The sequence below is a fragment of the Neofelis nebulosa genome, chromosome 4 (genome assembly GCF_028018385.1).
Source record: "Neofelis nebulosa isolate mNeoNeb1 chromosome 4, mNeoNeb1.pri, whole genome shotgun sequence".
NCBI lineage: Eukaryota > Metazoa > Chordata > Mammalia > Carnivora > Felidae > Neofelis > Neofelis nebulosa.
In genome coordinates, this window is record NC_080785.1 from 150070695 (window position 1) to 150093715 (window position 23021).

General features: G+C 38.1%; 1 protein-coding gene across 13 annotated transcripts in view; it reads right to left on the reverse strand.

Annotated features, from left to right (window-relative positions):
- The window catches only part of DOCK3 (dedicator of cytokinesis 3), a 595409-nt gene that overhangs the window by 131544 nt on the left and 440844 nt on the right, over nucleotides 1-23021 (reverse strand). For all 13 annotated transcript variants that reach the window (XM_058726773.1, XM_058726766.1, XM_058726765.1 and 10 more), the window contains 3 exons: nucleotides 8593-8674; nucleotides 3584-3644; nucleotides 2151-2298 (listed from right to left, as the gene is read on the reverse strand). In XM_058726773.1, coding sequence (XP_058582756.1) covers nucleotides 2151-2298; nucleotides 3584-3644; nucleotides 8593-8674 — 291 coding nt within the window. The remainder of the gene's footprint in view (nucleotides 1-2150; nucleotides 2299-3583; nucleotides 3645-8592; nucleotides 8675-23021) is intronic.

A 23021-nucleotide genomic window follows, 5' to 3' on the forward strand; every position in this document is an offset into this window, starting at 1 on the left:
ACATGCCCTGTGCCTGCCTGTGACCCCAGTCCCTCTGGCCAAGAGGAAACATATGACATCTATATCAGACTGAACTGCATATAGTTGTTATTCATTTGTGACTTTTAAGGCTTCTGGCACACTAGGAAGCAACCTGGTTTTCATGTCTTGTCTTCTTGTTGAGATTTTCTTAAAAGGATGTGAGGCCTTTACCACACACACATGACATTAAACAACATCTATAAAGCCAGAACAATGGTTATAGCAAGAAACATATGGGAGCTTCAATCTTCGCTGGTTGAGGCTGACTCTGAATAATGAAAGAAATGATGAGAATGTCAACAACTAATGAGATACTTTGCCAATTCATTGATTAAAATTATGCAAGGTTTTTTTTAATCCTTGCAAAATCCTTTCCTAACAAAGGCTAAAACACTATCAATAGCAATTAGTAAGCCCTTAAAGTTTCCAATTTAATGTAACAGAGCTGTCTCATGAAACTCATTGGAAAACATTGCTTCTTCTGAGAGCTGGATTCACTGTGTTGATGTGGATTTAAAGCACTAATCCTAGAGGAATTCCATACTGTGCACAAAATCAATTTCACAAACATGCATTTGGGAAGTCTGTCTGACAGTCTTAATATTTTCAAACGGAAAAATTATCCTACATTTTGACTCTATTATCCTTCAAAAAACTTTTTTGGTAACCATCTTCTGTTGTTTTAGAAGCAATTAGGCCAATTAAGCCTGACAGCGTGATTTCAAGAGAGATGCTGTGCAAGCCCCTATCCACAATGAGAATTCGCACTGAAGCAAGGAACAGCTGATACATGCAAAGAGATGCAATTCAGGAGTGCTATCTATAAACTCCTTGCCCTTGGGGAGGATAGAGTGGAGTAAAAGATAATGATGATGACTTTGGATTCCTGTTTAGTCCTTTTCAAAGGGAGGAAGGTGTTTCAAGAAGCAGTTCCCACCAGCTATCGATGAAGAGACTTGGTATATGGAGCAAGTCTGTGACTGATGCATGAAAGGAAGAGAAAACCCACCAAAATTTCCTTTTTAGGTTACTATTCCAAAGGAAGATCCTCATCCCATAAAGTACAGAACTCTGAACAGAATAGTACTTATGGCAAAATATGTAATAAGGGGGTCTGTACTTTTATTTTAAAATCAGTAAAAGTGTGGTTGATTTTATAAAGGCCCAAATTAAGTGTAATTGTGAAGTAAGTTCATTTTATGCCTGAATCATAACAGATAATACAGAAAAATATCCATACAATATTATGGTGAAGATATATTAACATGGTGATTGACAGTATTAGATTTTATTTGGGAAAACAGTATTGGGTTAAAACCATAGAGGACAGATAATTGTTTTGTTTTTTTTTAATTCTCATAGTTAGAAATACACTTGCTTTGAAAACTCACTAAACTCTCCACTGATCATGTTTTCAGCACTACTATTCATTCCTAAGTCTCTACCTGAAAAGACTGATGATATGCCTCAATTCCGTGTTTCTTTTCTTCATTTGTTTTTTTCTATTGCTTAACAAGAATCAGGAGGAGGATGCACTGCTTCTATAAGGCAGATTCATTGGCTGTTGAACACTAAAAATAATGCCAGGGCTAACTGGGTGTGACTTATGGATCTGTGGTCCCAGATGTGAAGAGTGAAGCCACAGCTCCTCAGAAAAACTTGTTTTTCTTTAAAGACAGGCAATTTGACTCATGATCATTCTTTGAAGCAATCTGCATTGGTACCTACCTCAGTTACAATAGCTAGGGGGCAAGTATTAGACAAAGATGACTCTTACATCCAAAACACATAAGAAATTGCATTATTAGCTTTTCTATAAATATGTAATAATGTTGGTTAATCCTAAATAGAAGAGGCAGTTTAGAAGATTATACTGCCAGACTTCTAGCTTAGGATAGAATTTTCCAAATTTAGCTGCTTTAGGATCACATGGGAAACTTACTAAGAATATAGCTTCCTGAGCCCCACCCCAAACCTTAGATCAAAATCTCTGTATTTTCAAAAAACTCCCTATCCTACATACTCTGGTGGTTTTGTGTCCCACAAAGCTTGAATGCTGCTGCTCTCAAGGGTACTGCTGGAATGCCTTATGTTGCAAATCATTAATATTTTTGATGTCTATTACTTACGTGTAAACCTTAAGAACAAAGTCCTTTTCTTCCTTTAATTCTGTGAGCGACTGTAGAACATCCAGGATGCTTAGGACTGCACAGCCATATGGTCGCCGGTAGTGCAGGTGAGCAGGGCCTTTCTTTGAGTCATTCAGGAGCATCCGGCCTGGAGCACAGCAGGAAACACCAGTCACACTGAGAACTCCATGCTCCTTTCCAGTATCACCTGATTGTCATCCAAGGATGCCAGAAATATAGGTGCTAGCTTAGAGATACGCTAAATCGGAAGACTAATTTAGGATTGAAGGGAGCCATCCGAGGATGCAGAATCTGTATGTGGAGGAATGCCAAATAGGCCTTTGGCCAGGGCTCTTCCCTTGCACCACATTCAATTGATCATACTTATTATCTACCTTAATACCAACCGTCCATTTATTAATAATATTAGAATGAAACAGTGGTTTTACAAATTTCTTAGAAAAACCAGTGTGTTAACAGACTTAAACTTCTTAGGCATATTAAGGATACAAAGTTTAATGTTTTAGCTGCCAGGTAAAAACTATGTATGCAAAGATAGTAACAATGTGTTATTCTTCCAACCAAACAACCACATGTTATTCTTCCAGCTGCTCCTGAACCACGGCTGGAGCCAAAGTAGTCTCAGAAAGTGAATAGGAGCTTGCCTCTCCTGCCTACCAAGGCTGTGCCTATAGTGGCAAGAGGACTTGCAAAAATCAAACTGGAACCTCAGCAAATGCTTATGAAGTACAGCAAAACAGAACCCAAAAGTATAGCAAAATAGGTGTTTTGTTGGCAAAGGATTAAAAAATATTCTTTGACAAAAATGTACAAGATATGCCAGAACCCAAACCTATCAAGGAAGACTTGGTTAGTCATACCCTCCAAATTATGTCATACGCCTGAAATAAAGCTGAGCAAATCAACCACGGAACAGTAGCAAAAATCACTGTTTTCATCTTGGGTGTGGTAAAAGTGATATACTATACATCTACTGCAGCAAGGACAGTAATTTACTGTAAAATAGCACAGATACATACTTTTGGATACAAAATCCAACAAAGGCCATTCACCACCAGTTAAGTTGGCAAGCCTGCAACCCGCTGTAAGATCTCTGAAATGGAAAGCTGGTACAAAGGCAGGGCATTGTGATAGAAAGAATACGAAAAATCAGACCCCTTGAAATAAAGAGCTTGGGTCCAAAACCAAGTAGGGAGCAGAAGATTTTAAGTGAAAAAATACTTTCATTTATGTCAAATTCATAGCTACCAGAGCAGCTGAGCCTAAGGTAGAGTTCCAATACAAGCTAGATGCTCATCGTGAGACCTGACATTGTAGGTAAGAGCTAGGGAGATGATAGAGCTCAAACATAGTAGATACTTATCCCAAGGTGGACTGGTCTTAGTCATGTGAACGGATAAGGTCGACAGTACCTATTCGTATCACATGCGCAACTATATATAAATCTCTCTTCATATCTTTGCTGCTCAGATCCTAAGGAAAGAAAAGAAAACAAGTAAATTAAGGCAATAAATACACAGAAAATAATAAAAATTCATTTTGAACCTCATAATCATTTGCCTTTGTTGCTTTTAGCAAATGTTATAGATGGGGAGAGGGACTAAAGCACATAGAGGTTTAGTGTTTATAAGATTCCTGCAGTGAAAGTTTGAATATCTTATATGCCTCTGGGAGTTTATCTTATTGATAATATTTTTCCAGCTTTTATTGAGAACACCCAACAAATATCTACAAGAGTTTTCACATTATAAATCATCTTGATATTGCCTTATCCATGTTTATTCTAATATCACATGAAAATATTTTATAACAAAAGGAGCGTTCAATGCAGGAAAAAAATGGGAAAACACCAATCAGCTTATTAATGACTAAAATTCTAAGTTTATTCTTTACTAATTTTATGTTTGTTCTGTTGTCCACAATGATTATTATACAGTAGATATGTTCCCTTGCGAAGAGACTAATTTAGCCTTAATGAAACCTCAATAATTGGATGTCCATTTCTAACTTCAGATATGCATCATCCATACTGAAGTATAATGCTGAAAATAATCTTATCTGGAAAATTCTAAGGGCTTCCTATAAGTAAACAAATCTGATCCAGTCAGGAACTTATAAAATTAGAGTTATGAAAATGATTTTATACATTAAGTTATTTATGCTAAGAACACATTTTGAAATAAAAATTATCATTATTTTTATTATAAAAATCATGATTATGTATTTATACTTCAATTGTACTTAAAGTAATAACACACTCTTTAATATATACTCTGTTTCAGACTTTTCTCCAGGTCAACAACCACTGCTCACTCTGAAATACTGTTGTGAATTCATAATGATTGATGGAATAACCTCTGTCCTTAATGGGACAGGTTTCCAAGATTTCCCTTTTGCTTCTAAAGAAAAGGTCCCTTCGTTTCCTTTCCTTCCTATCTTTCATCTTCTGATTGGTCCCCTTTGCTTTTCTCTTTTTAGTAAATCCAGGAAAGGGACAATCAAGTGACAGTTATAATTTCGAATGAGCTTTGAGATCCAGAGTCTCCATGTTTGCTTTATTTTTATACCTTGTTGCAGGGTTAGGACCAGGGTGAGGCAAGCAAGGCATCTAGGGTGCAAAGTTTAATAAGGAGGTCTCACTCTCAGGGTCCTGGGCTTTGCTTGCCTCCCCGCAGTCCCAGCTCTACCCTATGGAGTGGGCCAAAACATACCAAAGGAGAGGAGACATTAAAAAGTAATGTGCAAGGGTGAAATTGAAAGTTTTAGATTCTAGATGGTTATGATGTTTCACCAAATTCTTGATGGAATAATGAAACGTGCTTGTAATGAAACAGATTACAAAATAATTTAACATGAGTTGGTATCTCTGGAAACACTAAGAAATATTTTTACATGAAAGATGTCTTTTGATATTGAAAAAGTATGGTTCAGGTTCCATTTCACCAATTTCTTTAATTTAGAAATGTAATTTAAAACGACATCCTCAAAATATCACTGTATTTTGACACATTAAAAATGGCTACTAAATAACAAATAAAAATTAAAAAACAGATTACCACTTATATGTGTTTTTTTGGGGGGACTGAAATATATCTATTTACTGAAAGATATAGAAATGTTTGACACATTTCAAAATGAAATGGTTCCTTCTACATAGCTTGGACTGTGTTAATCCAAACTATCAAATAACCAGTTTAATTACTAATCCCTACATCTCAGAATTCAAGCCAGTTACCAAAGATGATCAAACAATAATCAGATCAGCTGTACACATGAGCACAGGACCTCTCTATTGGCTCTTAGTATGTGGAAGAAAGAAAACTTACATACAGTTTATGGTATTGTCCAAGTAGTTCCAAGTAGGGGCCCTTTCTGACCATGTTGTACATGGTACCCAGAACTCTGTGTGGTATTTATTTGAAGTGAATAAGTATGTAATGGTAATATTCAGTAAAAAAAAAACATTTTAAGTAAAATTATTGTCAGTCCCACATAATTTCAATGTCAAATTTCAATGTGAAAGCTATCACATTAAACATAAGTGTATGGTTAAACACAGTTAACACAGAGTTAGTAAACATACAGTCGTTAAGACTAAGTACCAAGTATGACTATCCAGGTTAAAATACTTACAAGTCCTGTAAAACCAAGATGGGAGGAGAGATTCCCACCATTCATCTGGTGAGCAGAATAAGAATTTAGATTTACTCATTGGAGCATATACACTCCAATCCTACTCGGGGTTCAGCATCTTAGACTCAGTTAATGATGTTCCATTTGAAACATGGAAAAGTCAACTCACTTTCCTGTGCCTGAACTGCCCTTTTTCTGTAGAGATAATGGGATTTACAAATATAAAACAAAGCCAGTGTATTCATACTTATGCTACAGAAGAAGCAGTAGAGTATAAATAAACGTAGAAAATCTAATGCCAATGAAAGCAGGGAAAACAGCACAAGTTCATTTTCTGAGTTGGTCACTCAAATATAATAAAAAATAAACATATTCATTTACTTATGTAATAAATCATTATGGAGGCCCTAGTATTTGCCAGGCACTTTGTGTGAATCACTGGGTATTGAATAATGAGTAAATTCACAGACATGTTCTCACACACTCATACACTCATAGCCACTGTTTATCATGAAAGTTAGCAAAATCCTCACAGTATTAGACATTCACATAAATATGAAACACCTCCTTCTTGATAAAATTCTTCCCGGACAGGAAGCTCTGAAATCTAACAAGGTCAGAAAAAAAACACAGGTTTTACAGAGAACAGGGTTGAACCATGAGTAATGTGCTGGTCTGTAATGTGGCTCTGAAGTCTGCTTATGTAATCCTGCAAAACTGCAGTTTGTATGGTTCTCTCTTCTTGATGTTGAGGTAAGCTAACAGGCTGGCATCGACCACAGCTTTGGCTGCATTTTTGTGCATTTACTCTCAAACTTTGTAGCACATATGCCAATCTTTAAAACTCCTTTAGCCCACTGGAGGAACTCAAGTCTTAAGTGAGAAAATAGGTTCCACCAAAATTATTACTTCATATAACTTAAAGTTAAACATGAAAATTCTGGCTAAGATGATCTTGTTCAAAAATTTCATGTGCTTTGTAAAAATTTCTCAAATCACTTCTTGGGATCTTAAAAAAATCCAGGGCTATAGTGCAAAGGGAAGTATAGGAGTGGTATTTTTAGCAGCCTTGTGTCTTCCCATTGTGGCAGAATAAGAGCACATCATGAATGTTATGTGCATCTTTGATTTATAAAGTCAGAGTACAGCTTAGGCCTCTGGGCCAATATAGATAATTAAAATGCTGCGAAATGAAATTTTTGATTTACTGTAATTACATTGAAACATCATAATTAAGTTCATTTTTCAAGAGACAAGGACTGCACTCATGATATTCAAGGATAGCACATGCACAAAGCTCTGATGCCAAAGAACAAGGAATCAATTATTTCTTTTGCTGCTTTAACCAAATAATATCAGAGAGCCAGGATCCAGAAAGACCTCCTATAGTCACGGAGGCATTCTAGACAGATGTGTGTCTCATTTCTTACTTATTGTTTCGGAAAAATGGCCCCAGAGGATCATCTCAGTGTTTAGACACTCTCACTTCAGAAGCTCTCCCCCAATATTCTAACCTAAATCCAATGAACTGCAACTTGTACTTTTTCCCTTGTTCTTTCCTACTGAAGAAACAGTGTTGATTTTCCCAGACTAAACCACTGCACCTCCCTTAACTGCCTTCATAGGTCTGCTTTACCTGCTCTTTCTTCCCGTATTATCTCCTAAGGTTTAGGAGATTCAAAGATGGATTAAAAAAATCACTTATCTTTACTAGTCTTATAAATCTTTCTGTATATCTGGAGCATTTTCACTAGAAGCTATCCCCGTGAAAGTGGCTTCTGATTCTGCAGTAACATTGAGATTTTGAAAGATAAAGTTGTGGTAAATGAACAAAAAAGTCAGGTAAACAAATCCAATTTTATCTTTCAGAGAAAGTCACATATCGGATCCTTAGATAAGTCCCACTTGTGTCTAAGAGGCACAATGTAAGCTCTGAGCTACCTGACTGTCACCTATCAACCATGCACCATACATAAGGGCAATGGCACTGTGAGACTATCACACCTCCTTTCATTAATGGGTCTTCATGTATCTCAGTATCACTGAAGCAGATTAAAGAATCCGTGAGAGTCAAAACTGGTTTAAAATTGTAACATAGTCTTGTTTTTTCCTTTAGCAAATAAATTAACTGAAATGAACAAAGCTGAACACTTAGTTTTTTAACTAAATAAAAAATATTTAGTATATCAGAATCAACCTGAAGAATTGTGAGACTGAGCACTTTCCATAAGCAGATTAATAAGACTTCTCTGAGCTGATGCCTATGGTCTTAGAGACCATCAATGACAGCATGGTTTGTTGGAAAAAATGAAAGTATAGATAATAGCAGGAAAAGACCCTCCATTTGGTATGTGAGAGAGATGAACTACTTAGTTTGTCTCTCTTTCTATGCACTCTGCACTCACTAAAAAACTGCAAAGCTATAAATCTGGTGGATGCCTTTAGAGAAACTATACTTCTACATCAGAGAAATTCCCAGTGGCCTTAAATAATAAAAGTAAGAAAGACTTCTCTAAGGTTTTGTCTATTCTATTAAATAGCTTATAAAATCTACACTAGTAAAATGTATTTGATTATATTTCTTTAACAAAAAGTTCAATTAAAAATTGTGGCTGATTTCAGTTTTCTTTAAATATTTTTCATTAAAACCTGATAGAAACATAAATCAAGTCCTATTCTCCCCAGTGTGTGGAGAAGAATAAATGCTTGTTTCCAGGGTGACAATATCCACACAGGAGGCCCCTGGCTAGAGTCAACAGCAGTGAAGGGAAAGAGAATTTGCACATACTGTAAAAAGGGCACACATTCGTTCTATCTTCTCTGGGTTCCTTGGCCCACCATTCTTGTTCAGTCTCACCAGAAACCGCTCACTGAAATGTAGGAGAGAGAGACAGAGAAATGTAAGGGACCACATGCTCCAAAACAAATAAAAAGGGCATTTATAGAGAAACCCTAAACACTTTCAGAACAGCTCATAGTGACAGGCAAGGCCAAAAGTACATGTCTAATGGCAGGACACTATTCTTCTTGCCAAGCAGCATGCACTGGACACTATAAACTACATAACAGCTGTTGTTTATTTGCTGGTTGTGGCTCTTCTCTCCCTAAAGGTGTGTGCTCCCTGAGGGGCAAAATGAAGATAGTATCTAGTATTTTTTTCCAAATACACCCAAAGCTCCAGTCATAACGCTAAGCCCATAACAAACATACACATTCTCTGACTGAACCATGGATCATAAAAATGTTCATCATACTAGAGCCAAAAGAACCTACGTTACCCAGTTTACGTCTTCCTATAAAACTCTTAAGAATAATTTTAGTACTAAAAAAAATGTTATAGGGACTTACAAAAATTTGGGCAAAAAGTCAAAGAGAAATAATGTATTATAACTAAAGTTACCATCAGAATTTAATGGGGTCATTAAAATATTTTATTCCCCAAACAACACAGTTATTACTTAATTCCTGAAGGAAATTACTGGATTAAAAAACCTGAGAGAGAGTGTTTGTGACATCTGGAGAGGTGTCTCTTCACTCTCTCACTGTAGCCTGCTCCTGCCCAGGCTCAGTTTCCCACCTCTTCATCCCAAGGCTCCCCACCAACTGCAACAGGAAAACTGAGCCATGGCAAAGACTAAGTATGTGATTCTAAAAGTAATTTATTTCTCCTGTGCCCACAGTCATGTACTCACTACATACATGTGGTATCAGTAAAAAGGTAAATATTAAAATATTGTACTAGAATTAATATCAACTTCATAGGTTGCTTACTTTGTTCATGTATTCATCTGTTCATTTAGTCAACAAAGTTGTTAAATTCTGTGTGCTAAACATGGGAATACAAATGGGAACAAGATGCATACAAGGTACTTTTTTTCATAGAGCTTGTGGTCCTGGTAGACAATTAAATATGCAGAAATGAAGCTGAGAAATTATTTGGGCCAGATGTAAACTTGAAATTTTTTTCAGCCAGGGGATTGGATGGGAATAAGGAGAAGATGTACACAGAAGGAGAAGAAAAAAAAAACGGCTTTGGTTGGAATCCTGAGGGACATTGATATTTAGGAAGCAGGCAAGAGAAATACAGCTAGCAAAGTAGACACATGGGGACAAACAGAAAAACAACAAAAATAAGGAGGATGGTGGGATGTTATGTCAGTCAAGGGAAGAAAATGTCCAAAAGAGGAGGGAGGGGTCATTGAGGTCAAAGGCCACTGAGAATCAAATGAGAGAAGCACAAGAGTGTCCCTGATAGTTCAGAAAAGAGACTAGTGTGATTCTTGCAATAACTGTTTTAGTGGAATGGTAGAGAAAGAGCCCAGTGTGAGAAGTAAGAAGTGAGAAGGCAGAAACAGTGAGTCTAGACTACTCTTCAGTGAAAAACTATGAAAAGGTGGAAGTGATGAATTTATAGCTGAATGGGCATGTTGGGTTGAGGGAGGTCTTTATTAACATGTGTACACACACACACACACACACACACACACACATTATCAATAAAGGCACCAAAATTCAGCAAAGGAGCATAGTAATTTCAACAAATCGTGCTTAACAATCCATATGAAAAAAACTAAACCGTGATCCTTGCCTACAAGGCAATTAAGTTGAATGGATCATAGACCTAAATATAGGAGCTAAAACTATAAAACTGTAAGAAGAAAACACAGGACAAAAATGAAGACAAGTACATTTTTATATTTTACTCACATTTATTATTTCTATATTTAGCATTAAAGAAAAATATTTGTGATCTCAGATTATTAAGAAAATATCATGAATCACAACAAAATGATAAACTGTACTTTATCAAAATTAAAACCATCTTCTCTTAGAAAGACACTCTTAAGAAAGTGAAAAGACAAGCTATAGACTGAGAGAAAATATTTACAAACACTCATCTAAGAAAGGACTGTATGGAGAACACACTATTGAGTTCTGAGAGTTCTTTATAAGTAATAACTCAATTTAAAAATGAACAAAATATCTGAACAGATCTTCACCAAAGAACATACAGGGATAGCAAATAAGCTTAAGAAAACATTAATCATTATAGAAATGAACATTAAAAGCACAGTGAGGTACCACTATACACCTATTAGAATGGCTAAAACTAAAGATTAGATATACCAAGGACTGGTGAGAATGTAGAGCAACTAGACCTCTCATAAACTGTTGAGGGAAATACAAACTGGTACAGCCACTTTAGAAAATAGTCTGAGAGTTTCTTATAAAGTTAAACATATTACATGACCCAACAATTCTACTTTTAGGTATTTACTCAGCAGAAATGAAAACTTATGTCCACACAAAGACCAAAAGTGAATATTTGTAGCAGCTTTATTCCTAAGAGAAACTGTAAAGAACCCAAATGTCCAAAAGGAAATGAGTGGACAATCCATATAATGGAATATCCACACAATGGTGGATTATATATATTATATTATATAAAATATATAAATATTTTTACTTATTAATAAAATATATAATTTTATATTAATAAAAATATGTATTACTTCGCAATAAGAACTACTGAGATATATAATAATATGGATGAATCTCAAAAATGTATGCTAAGTGAAAGAAGCCAATCAATCACAAAAGACCATATACTGTATACCTTCACTTATAATCTAGAATAGGCAAAACTGTAAGGATGGAAACCAGATCAGGAGTTGCCAGGGTTGAGGAAGGAGGGCAGGGATTGACTGCAAAGGTGCATGAGGGAAATTTCTGGGGTGATGAAAGGTTCTACTTCTTGAATATGGTGGTGGTCTTACAGCTATAAATTTGTCAAAACTCACCAAAGGATGTATTAAAAAGAGTGAATTTTACTACATGCAAATTACAGTTCAACAACCTGACTTCAAAAAAAGATGGGATGCACCAAAGGACACTTACTTCTTTTTTTTTAATTGTTTTTTAATGTTTATTTATTTTGAAGGAGAGGGAGTCAGAGCACAAGCAGGGGAGGGGTAGAGAGAGAGAGGGAGACACAAAATCCGAAGCAGGCTCCAGGTACTGAGCTGTTAGCACAGAGCCCGACACAGGGCTCAAACTCATGAGCTGTGAGATCATGACCTGAGCTAAAGTCAGATGTTTAACTGACTGAGCCACCCAGGCACCCAAGATGACTTATATTAGGACAATGTTAGAAGAAGATGAGATACTGAAGACAGAGGAAAGACAGAAAATAATTGGCAAAGGAAAAAAAGGTTCCCACGTCCTAGAAGAACTGAGAGAATCAAGGAAAGAATGCAGGAGGAAACAATAGGTGTAGATACAAATAAGTTTGTAGTTTTAGTAATGGAAAGTTGAAGCTTATCAGAGAAACAGGAAACAAGCACATCAAAGTAACATTTTCCTGTTATTGTAGTTGATCTATCCTAACATGTGTATAATGCATTTAACAACCACCCAGTTAGCTCTTAACTTGATACAGGAGTATAAATGTATTTTTAGGAAGTTTATGTCTTTTCAAGAGAACGTATCATCACTTCTGCATCTTTGAAGGAACACCTGCAACAGCTATACTCTCACACTACCAATCTCTGTGAATCTCTCAAGGGCAGACGTCTATCAGGGAGGTTGCTGTTTGGAGCTGCTAGATACCCACAGAGAGGTGTGTCGTTTGGAGAGGCTACATCAAGCTCTGGTCCAAAGATAAAAGGGTATATAAAACAAATTCCTGAGTGGCAGGGTTGCTGGTCCTATCAGAATCCAAGAACTTATCTTTCTCCTCAACAGTGAGAGGAGGCCCGAGTTCTTATAGTGCCCACATGACCTTCAAATTTCCTAGAGCCTTTCATGCTTCTGGTTTCACCTAGCCTTCTTCACAATTTGTGAAAAAAAGAACTGTTTCTTTCATTTCATGGAGCTTTGGGAATACATCTAATTGTTTCCCGTTTTGCTAGCTTCTCGGGTATGATAAACAAATGATGCTTTCTTTTTTTTAAATTTTTTATTTAATTTACTTTTTAAATTTACATCAAAGTTAGTTAGCATACAGTGCAACAATGATTTCAGGAGTAGATTCCTTAATGCCCCTTACCCATTTAGTCCCCCAACCCCTCCCCCAACAACCCCTCCAGTAACCCTCTGTTTGTTCTCCATATTTAAGAGGCTCTTATGTCTTTGTCCCCTCCCTGTTTTTATATTTTTGCTTCCCTTCCCTTATGTTCATCTGCTTTGTATCTTTAAGTCCTCAAATGAGTGAAGTCATATGATATTTGTCTTTCTCTGACTAATTTCACTTAGCCTAATACCCTCTAGTTCCATCCACGTAGTTGTGAATGGCAAGATTTCCAAATGATGCTTTCTATTAACATTCAAAGTATCTGAAGGCAAATATCTGTCCAATGTTTCCTGAAGTGGTCAAAAAAGTGGGAAATTCTGAATTAAATACAGTTAAACAGGTTTCTATCCTCTAGGACTTCTCAGAGGCTTAAAATGTTGTATGTTTTAAATACCAAGTGGGACAGGTGACATTTGACCCCACAAGCTGCTTTTGTGTAAGGCAAGGGAATCTGTACAAAGTTTGATAAATGCTGATCAAATCTATTTGCCAACCGGAGCTACAGATTTCCCAAAGGTATGAAAGGAACTGTAGCCAAAAGAGTAAAATTTATTCTTGAGGTTTTACAAACATCTTCTATAAGAGAGCAAAATATCAGTTTTTCCCTTAAATATGGGTGAGAAAACTCCAATTCTTTCAAAAGAAAAAAAGAGATGGTGTTAAATTCTTACTGTTTAATAAGCAACATTATAAGAGAGCTTCTCTGCATTTACTTGTCTTTATGATGAGCTATGCATGAATAGTATATGAAGTTACATTAATTTCATAACTTCACATTATTGAGCAAGTTGCTACAAATGAATTCCATAATTTGAATCTGTGACAAGTCTACTAGTGTCTTAATTTTAACATCACTTGATTTTATGAAAATTCTAATTCACACATGCATACACATCTCTATGGGTGGTAATTTATGCATCCCTCAAAGCAAATGTTCGGTGACTGCCAATGATGTACCAGTCTATGCTGAAGCAGAAACGGTCTCTGATATTTAGGGAGAGTGTTTCCTGAAGACTCTGTTTTGGAAATATAAGCATGCTCCTCAAATAAATTCAGAGGAATTCTCTCAACTCTTTCAACTAATCTTCATGTTTCCCATTTGGTCCTCTGTGGAGATGGATGGCAAATACTTAGCATCTTTCTCATGATAACCTCCCAGGTGCTTAAAAATGGACAAGTAGCCCCAAGGTGGTACTACACAGTACATTCCAACAGATTAAAAAACCTCTAGTATTTCCTCATAGATTCATTTTCCAATTTAGGTCACTTGGCTCATTTCTCAAGTTCTTCAAGTTTCCCCACTGCATTCTGAAGCACAACAACAGAAATGCGTATAAAGTGGTTTCATAGAGGCAAATCACTACTGTGGTTTTCAAATATTTTAGCATCAGCTTTTCTCTTTACAATGAAACCTTACACTGTTCAATATACGAAAGATTTATAAAGAGAACTACTTTGGTTGAATCAGAGGTGGGGGGAAGCGGAACAGAGGGAGGAGTCCTCCCTACTTAGGCCTCTTTGCTAACCAATCACTACTTGTCCCTGAGATACTTCAGGGCTCCAAAGAATATTTTATAATTACTAGTACAACTCAAGGATTCTTTCCAGCCTTCTTCTCTCCTTTTCATTCTTTCAACAAGCATTCATAAACCTCTAGGATATTTCAGAAACTGAGTTGGATACTGGGAATAGAGAAATGAAATGGTCCTTCCCTATCCTCAAGGCTTTGAGTCTACTCGGAGATCCACATAAAGCCAAAATTACAACACAATGTGAAAATGCTATAGTTACTCAGACAGGGACTGCTGACAAGTTCTACTGGGATTAGGGTAGGCTGCCCAAAGGAGATATCGTAAAGGATTCTTGCAATATTGCCAGGCTTTCAGCTTTGGTAAGGGGTAGTTAGAGATGAAGAGAAGGAGATTTCAGGAGAGTGCTTCAAACGCAGACTCTCAGAGGTCTGAGGCAACTTGATGGTGGGAAGGCTCCAAGCATGAATTAGGAGGGCACTGGAAAGGTGGGGAGTGATCAAAGTGCTATGTAACACAGTGGACAAATCCACAGTGTGGACTTACATGTGGGGGTTCTTCAAACTTGGCTATCATCAGGAATAACTGGCAGTTTATTAAAATGAAGATTCCTGGACTCCATCCCAGGTCTTCTGGATCAGAATCTCCAGAGGAAAGGACTCAAAGAGGAATTCTGGAGAGAATCCAAGAATTTGTATTTTTTTTAAAGTCTCAGTTGTTAGGATTACCAAGTTTGGAAAACCTCATTATGGGCCTTATAGAGGACAGGAAAGTTCAACTATGAGAAATAATGTTGATCTTTTAAATCTTTAGAATGATCACTAGGGCCACAGTGTTGAAGGCAAGTTGGTAATATAGAAAATACTCGCAGGATAATTGGAGCAGCCCCATCAAGCTATGATGCTTTTTGGGAACAGAAGACAGAGAATGGATGTGAGATATAAGCTGACCACATGTAGCAGTTGATTGCATCTGGTAGTCAACCAGGGAAGATATAAAGTTCAGATGTGTACGCTGAATTTGAAGTCTCTGTGGGATATGTAGATGAACCAAAAACAGGCCGATAAAAAGCCCAAGTCTAAAGTTCAGGGAAAAGAGATGGGTGGAAGATGCAGCCCCAGGTCCTTATCACTTGCTGTCGCAGCAGCAACGGCAGCTACTTAATGAGCATCTTTTATATACCAGACATTGTTTAAAGTGTTTCTTTTCTTGCCTTTTTTCTTGTGTTTAATCCTCATAATTGGTATTTCATCTCTGAAGAAACAGTCAGAGGGATAAAATTCCTAGCTTGAGATCAGAAAGTAGAGAGAGAATGGTCAAGTTGCAATTCTAATCTGCATCTGTTTGATTAGGCTCCCAGAGGTGCTACATGAAGAAAATCCAGCTAGCCTCATAATCTCTATTACCCACATGGGGCACCTGACCCTTTTGATTAGAAAATTTATGCCAAACTCTCATTCCAGCTCTGCTGGTGACACCTAGTCTATTTGAAGTTTATGGCATTCACATCCAGGAGACTGAGAGGTGATGGGAACCATGGTTTGCCTGATTTGGAACAAGTAGAGACTTAAATGACAAACAATCCCAGGAAACAGATTCTTTTCATTTTCTCTAAAAGCAAAAGAGACACATGAGTAAACGTGTTATCACATATTCTTGACCATTTATAATAGCATTTTTCTAATTGTGCAGCCCCTAAAGGGTCTTTAGAAATAACATACTTCTCGTGAAATTGGAACTAAATGGTAACTTAAGGATCAGTTATGTGGGAAGCTACAGTTGTTTTCACTCTAATGATTTATGCTCGCATGCCAGGATCGGGCTCTCAATGCTAACAATAAAGAGCACATAGATGAATAAATGGGGGTGCAGTGAGGGTGAGGCCCCGCTGACAGGACAGCACAATGCTAAATCAGTTCATCTTTGCTGTCTCCAACATTCAAGTCATAATACTTCTAAGAAAGGTGTACATACGTGTGGGGAAGTTGGGAGGCAAGAAGACCGACTCTGACTCTTATGTGTTTTGCCAATCTATGGGGCCTAAAGAAGTGCCACACTTTTATATTTCTCAGCTGAAGGTCAAGCAGTCTGGAGTGTCAGAGAAAAGTAATCATGCTAGCCCTTGATGCCAAATAAGCAATGTTAGAGCAGTGGCTGCTTCTCTGAGTTCAGGAACAGTTCTTTTGTCTGGTATAGACAAATGCACCCTTCATAGATAGGTCCTTTGTAACTTCCCAAGAGTAACCCAGACCTAGTAGTTCTGAAAGAAACTAGTAAATGAGAGCTGAAAAAAAAAAAAAACAGTTTGGCTAAGAACTCTTTCCTCAAGTATATAGAAAAAATGCTACCTTGTAATTTATCTTACTGTACTTAAATATGTGGTCAAGCATTACCATAGAAAAATAAAGCATTTAAGAGCAAATCACTGATAACATGACCTAATGTTTTCTTATTTATTTATTATAATGTTTTCCAATTTATTTACTATGCAAACGGGAAAGACTTAAATGCTCAGGTGTGCTTGCTCTCTAAGGCTTCATGTAAAAACACTGTCTTGGCAGGAATATAGAAAAATGACTGTCTTTTATGAAAGATCATACTCAACATAATCTAATCATGATTTCTTTTTTTTTAATTTTTTTTCAACGTTTTTTGTTTATTTATTTATTTATTTTTTTTTTTTTTAAATTTTTTTCTCAATGTTTTTAATTTATTTTTGGGACAGAGAGAGACAGAGCATGAACAGGGGAGGGGCAGAGAGAGAGGGAGACACAGAATCGGAAACAGGCTCCAGGCTCCGAGCCATCAGCCCAGAGCCTGACGCGGGGCTCGAACTCACGGACCGCGAGATCGTGACCTGGCTGAAGTCGGACGCTTAACCGACTGCGCCACCCAGGCGCCCCTATTTATTTTTGGGACAGAGAGAGACAGAGCATGAACAGGGGAGGGGCAGAGAGAGAGGGAGACACAGAATCGGAAACAGGCTCCAGGCTCCGAGCCATCAGCCCAGAGCCTGACGCGGGGCTCGAACTCACGGACCGCGAGATCGTGACCTGGCTGAAGTCAGACGCTTAACCGACTGCGCCACCCAGGCGCCCCTAATCATGATTTCTTAATGCATATTCTACTAACTAGAAAAGGATAGCCTCAAAAATTCACTCTTTCACTAGTAGGATCTGACGGCAAGCAAAACAAACTTTGAACAAACATCCCTCTCTCCAGGAATTCAGTGCATAAGGCTTTCCAGTCCTCACAGTTACGTTTTGGAATTTCTACACAGCAAAATGGAAATGAAACAAACACACACCAAGGTTTTGAACAGGATGAGAGCAATTATCAACATGTATACTACACTTTAGAGTTAATCAGCATCTTCTCATACATTGTTTCATGCGATGAGCGGGAACCTGGCAGGAGTACTCCAAATTTTCAATGGAAAGAGTTATCTTTCTGATCTTGTTCCCCTCCTCCCTCGTTACCCTCATTTACATTGATAATCTTTTGTTCTGTGCTTTCCAGTTCTTTGTTCAGAATGTGAACATTTATGTCCTTTTAAGTTTCATTCCTTTACTCACTGCACATGTTTTTCTCTGTTTGGCATGATATAGAGAAGGAAGAATATATATTCACAGATGTAAGAAAAATACCATTTGCCCATGTTTTTTCATGGTCTGCTATACAACACACGCACACACACACACACACACACACACACACACACTCTTACAGATTTGGCCTATTGTAACGACATGAGTCTTCTATGGATACCAGAATATACATTATTTATACTTATTAACTTGTTTGTGTCACTATTTTTGCTGCTATTTCTGTGTTTCAATGAGGTAAAGTTTTTCTGTTTAACATATTATATGTCAAGAGGGAATCCTGATGGGAAGAGCACAGCTTATAGGAACCAAAATAAATACACACAGGAGAATCCTGATTGTTTTTTGAGTGGAAGCTAGAAGACTGAGTCAACTTGAAAGTCAAATGAATACTTAAATCTGTCAGATATTTTACTCGACATTTTCTAAGCTTTTAAAGAATAAGACTGAGAAAGCCCAGGAATAATCTCAAGAAACAAGAGCCAATAAAGATTTCCTAAGTACTAAAAATTTTAAAGTATTTAAAAATTCTAGAGGTCGGAGGGAAGATGGCGGCGTAGGAGGACGCTGGGCTTACCGGGCGTCCTGCTGATCACTTAGATTCCACCTACACCTGCCTAAATAACCCAGAAAACCGCCAGAGGATTAGCAGAACGGAGTCTCCAGAGCCAAGCGCAGACCAGAGGCACACGGGAGAGGGTAGGAAGGGCAGTGAGGCGGTGCGTGCTCCACGGACTGGCGGGAGGGAGCCGGGGCGGCTTGCCGGCCAAGCAGAGCCCCCGAGTCTGGCAGGCAAAAGCGGAGGGGCCTAACGGACTGTGTTCCGACAGCAAGCGCGACTTAGCGTCTGGGAGGTCATAAGTTAACAGCTCTGCTCAGAAAGTGGGAAGGCTGAAGGACAAAGGGAGGGAGAGCTGCTGAGCCCCCGGATGGCAGAGCTCAGCTTGGCGAGGAACAAAGGCACTCGCCAGCGCCATCTCCCCCGCCCATCCCCCAGCCAAAATCCCAAAGAGAACCAGTTCCTGCCAGGTAACTTGCTCGCTCCGCGCAAACACCCAACTCTGTGCTTCCGCGGAGCCAAACCTCTGGCAGCGGATCTGACTCCCTCCCGCTGCCACAGGGCCCCTCCTGATGTGGATCACCTAAGGAGAAGCGAGCTAAGCCTGCCCCTCCTGCCCCTGTGCACCTTGCCTACCCACCCCAGCTAATACGCCAGATCCCCAGCACCACAAGCCTGGCAGTGTGCAAGTAGCTCAGACGGGCCACGCCACCCCACAGTGAATCCCGCCCCTAGCAGAGGGGAAGAGAAGGCACACACCAGTCTGACTGTGGCCCCAGCGGTGGGCTGGGGGCAGACATCAGGTCGGACTGCGGCCCCGCCCAACTCCAGTTATACACCACAGCACAAGGGAAGTGCCCTGCAGGTCCTCACCACTCCAGGAACTATCCAAAATGACCAAACGGAAGAATTCCCCTCAGAAGAATCTCCAGGAAATAACAAAAGCTAATGAACTGATCAAAAAGGATTTAAATAATATAACAGAAAGTGAATTTAGAATAATAGTCATAAAATTAATCGCTGGGCTTGAAAACAGTATAGAGGACAGCAGAGAATTTCTTGCCACAGAGATCAAGGGACTAAGGAACAGTCACGAGGAGCTGAAAAGCGCTTTAAACGAAATGCAAAACAAAATGGAAATGACGACGGCTCAGATTGAAGAGGCACAGGAGAGAATAGGTGAACTAGAAGATAAAGTTATGGAAAAAGAGGAAGCTGAGAGAAAGAGAGATAAAAAAATCCAGGAGTATGAGGGAAAAATTAGAGAACTAAGTGATACACTAAAAAGAAATAATGTACGCATAATTGGTATCCCAGAGGAGGAAGAGAGAGGGAAAGGTGCTGAAGGGGTACTTGAAGAAATTATAGCTGAGAACTTCCCTGAACTGGGGAAGGAAAAAGGCATTGAAATCCAAGAGGCACAGAGAACTCCCTTCAGACGTAACTTGAATCGATCTTCTGCACGACCTATCATAGTGAAACTGGCAAAATACAAGGATAAAGAGAAAATTCTGAAAGCAGAAAGGGATAAACGTGCCCTAACATATAAAGGGAGACCTATAAGACTCATGACTGATCTCTCTTTTGAAACTTGGCAGGCCAGAAAGGATTGGCAGGAGATCTACAATGTGTTGAACAGAAAAAATATGCAGCCGAGAATCCTTTATCCAGCAAGTCTGTCATTTAGAATAGAAGGAGAGATAAAGGTCTTCCCAAACAAACAAAAACTGAAGGAATTTGTCAGCACTAAACCAGCCCTACAAGAGATCCTAAGGGGGATCCTGTGAGACAAAGTACTAGAGACATCACTACAAGCGTAAAACATACAGACATCACAATGACTCTAAACCCGTATCTTTCTATAATAACACTGAATGTAAATGGATTAAATGTGCCAACCAAAAGACATAGGGTATCAGAATGGATAAAAAAACAAGACCCATCTATTTGCTGTCTACAAGAGACTCATTTTAGACCTGAGGACACCTTTAGATTGAGAGTGAGGGGATGGAGAACTATTTATCATGCTACTGGAAGCCAAAAGAAAGCTGGACTAGCCATACTTATATCAGACAAACTAGACTTTAAATTAAAGGCTGCAACAAGAGATGAAGAAGGGCATTATATAATAATTACAGGGTCTATCCATCAGGAAGAGCTAACAGTTATAAATGTCTATGCGCTGAATACAGGAGCCCCCAAATATATAAAACAATTACTCATAAACATAAGCAACCTTATTGATAAGAATGTGGTAATTGCAGGGGACTTTAACACCCCACTTACAGAAATGGATAGATCATCTAGACACACGGTCAATAAAGAAACAAGGGGCCTGAATGATACATTGGATCAGATGGACTTGACAGATATATTTAGAACTCTGCATCCCAAAGCAACAGAATATACTTTCTTCTTGAGTGCGCATGGAACATTCTCCAAGATAGATCATATACTGGGTACAAAACAGCCCTTCATAAGTATACAAGAATTGAAATTATACCATGCATACTTTCAGACCAGAATGCTATGAAGCTTGAAATCAACCACAGGAAAAAGTCTGGAAAACCTCCAAAAGCATGGAGGTTAAAGAACACCCTACTAAAGAATGAGTGGGTCAACCAGGCAATTATAGAAGAAATCAAAAAATATATGGAAACAAACAAAAATGAAAATACAATAATCCAAATGCTTTGGGATGCAGCGAAGGCAGTCCTGAGAGGAAAATACATTGCAATCCAGGCCTATCTCAAGAAACAAGAAAAATCCCAAATACAAAATCTAACAACACACCTAAAGGAAATAGAAGCAGAACAGCAAAGGCAGCCTAAACTCAGCAGAAGAAGAGAAATAATAAAGATCAGAGCAGAAATAAACAATATAGAATCTAAAAAAACTGTAGAGCAGATCAACGAAACCAAGAGTTGGTTTTTTGAAAAAATAAACAAAATTGACAAACCTCTAGCCAGGCTTCTCAAAAAGAAAAGGGAGATGGCCCAAATAGATAAAATCATGAATGAAAATGGAATTATTACAACCAATCCCTCAGAGACACAAACAATTATCAGGGAATACTATGAAAAATTATATGCCAACAAACTGGACAACCTGGAAGAAATGCATAAATTCCTAAACACCCACACTCTTCCAAAACTCAATCAGGAGGAAATAGAAAGCTTGAACAGACCCATAACCAGCGAAGAAATTGAATCGGTTATCAAAAATCTCCCAACAAATAAGAGTCCAGGACCAGATGGCTTCCCAGGGGAGTTCTACCAGACGTTTAAAGCAGAGATAATACCTATCCTTCTCAAGCTATTCCAAGAAATAGAAAGGGAAGGAAAACTTCCAGACTCATTCTATGAAGCCAGTATTACTTTGATTCCTAAACCAGACAGAGACCCAGTAAAAAAAAAGAACTACAGGCCAATATCCCTGATGAATATGGATGCAAAAATTCTCAATAAGATACTAGCAAATCGAATTCAACAGCTTATAAAAAGAATTATTCACCATGATCAAGTGGGATTCATTCCTGGGATGCAGGGCTGGTTCAACATTCGCAAATCAATCAAGGTGATACATCACATTAACAAAAAAAAAAAAAAAGAGAAGAACCATATGATGATTCTGTCAATCGATGCAGAAAAGGCCTTTGACAAAATCCAGCACCCTTTCTTAATAAAAACCCTGGAGAAAGTGGGGATAGAAGAAACATACTTAAAGATCATAAAAGCCATTTATGAAAAGCCCACAGCTAACATCATCCTCAACGGGGAAAAACTGAGAGCCTTTTCCCTGAGATCAGGAACACGACAGGGATGCCCACTCTCACCGCTGTTGTTTAACATAGTGCTGGAAGTTCTAGCATCAGTAATCAAACAACAAAAGGAAATCAAAGGCATCAAAATTGGCGAAGATGAAGTCAAGCTTTCGCTTTTTGCAGATGACATGATATTATACATGGAAAATCCGATAGACTCCATCAAAAGTCTGCTAGAACTGATACATGAATTCAGCAAAGTTGCAGGATACAAAATCAATGTACAGAAATCAGTTGCATTCTTATACACTAACAATGAAGCAACAGAAAGACAAATAAAGAAACTGATCCCATTCACAATTGCACCAAGAAGCATAAAATACCTAGGAATAAATCTAATCAAAGATGTAAAAGAGCTGTATGTTGAAAACTATAGAAAGCTTATGCAGGTAATTGAAGAAGATATAAAGAAATGGAAAGACATTCCCTGCTCATGGATTGGAAGAATAAATATTGTCAAAATGTCAATACTACCCAAAGCTATCTACACATTCAGTGCAATCCCAATCAAAATTGCACCAGCATTCTTCTCGAAACTAGAACAAGCAATCCTAAAATTCATATGGAACCACAAAAGGCCCCGAATAGCCAAAGTAATTTTGAAGAAGAAGACCAAAGCAGGAGGCATC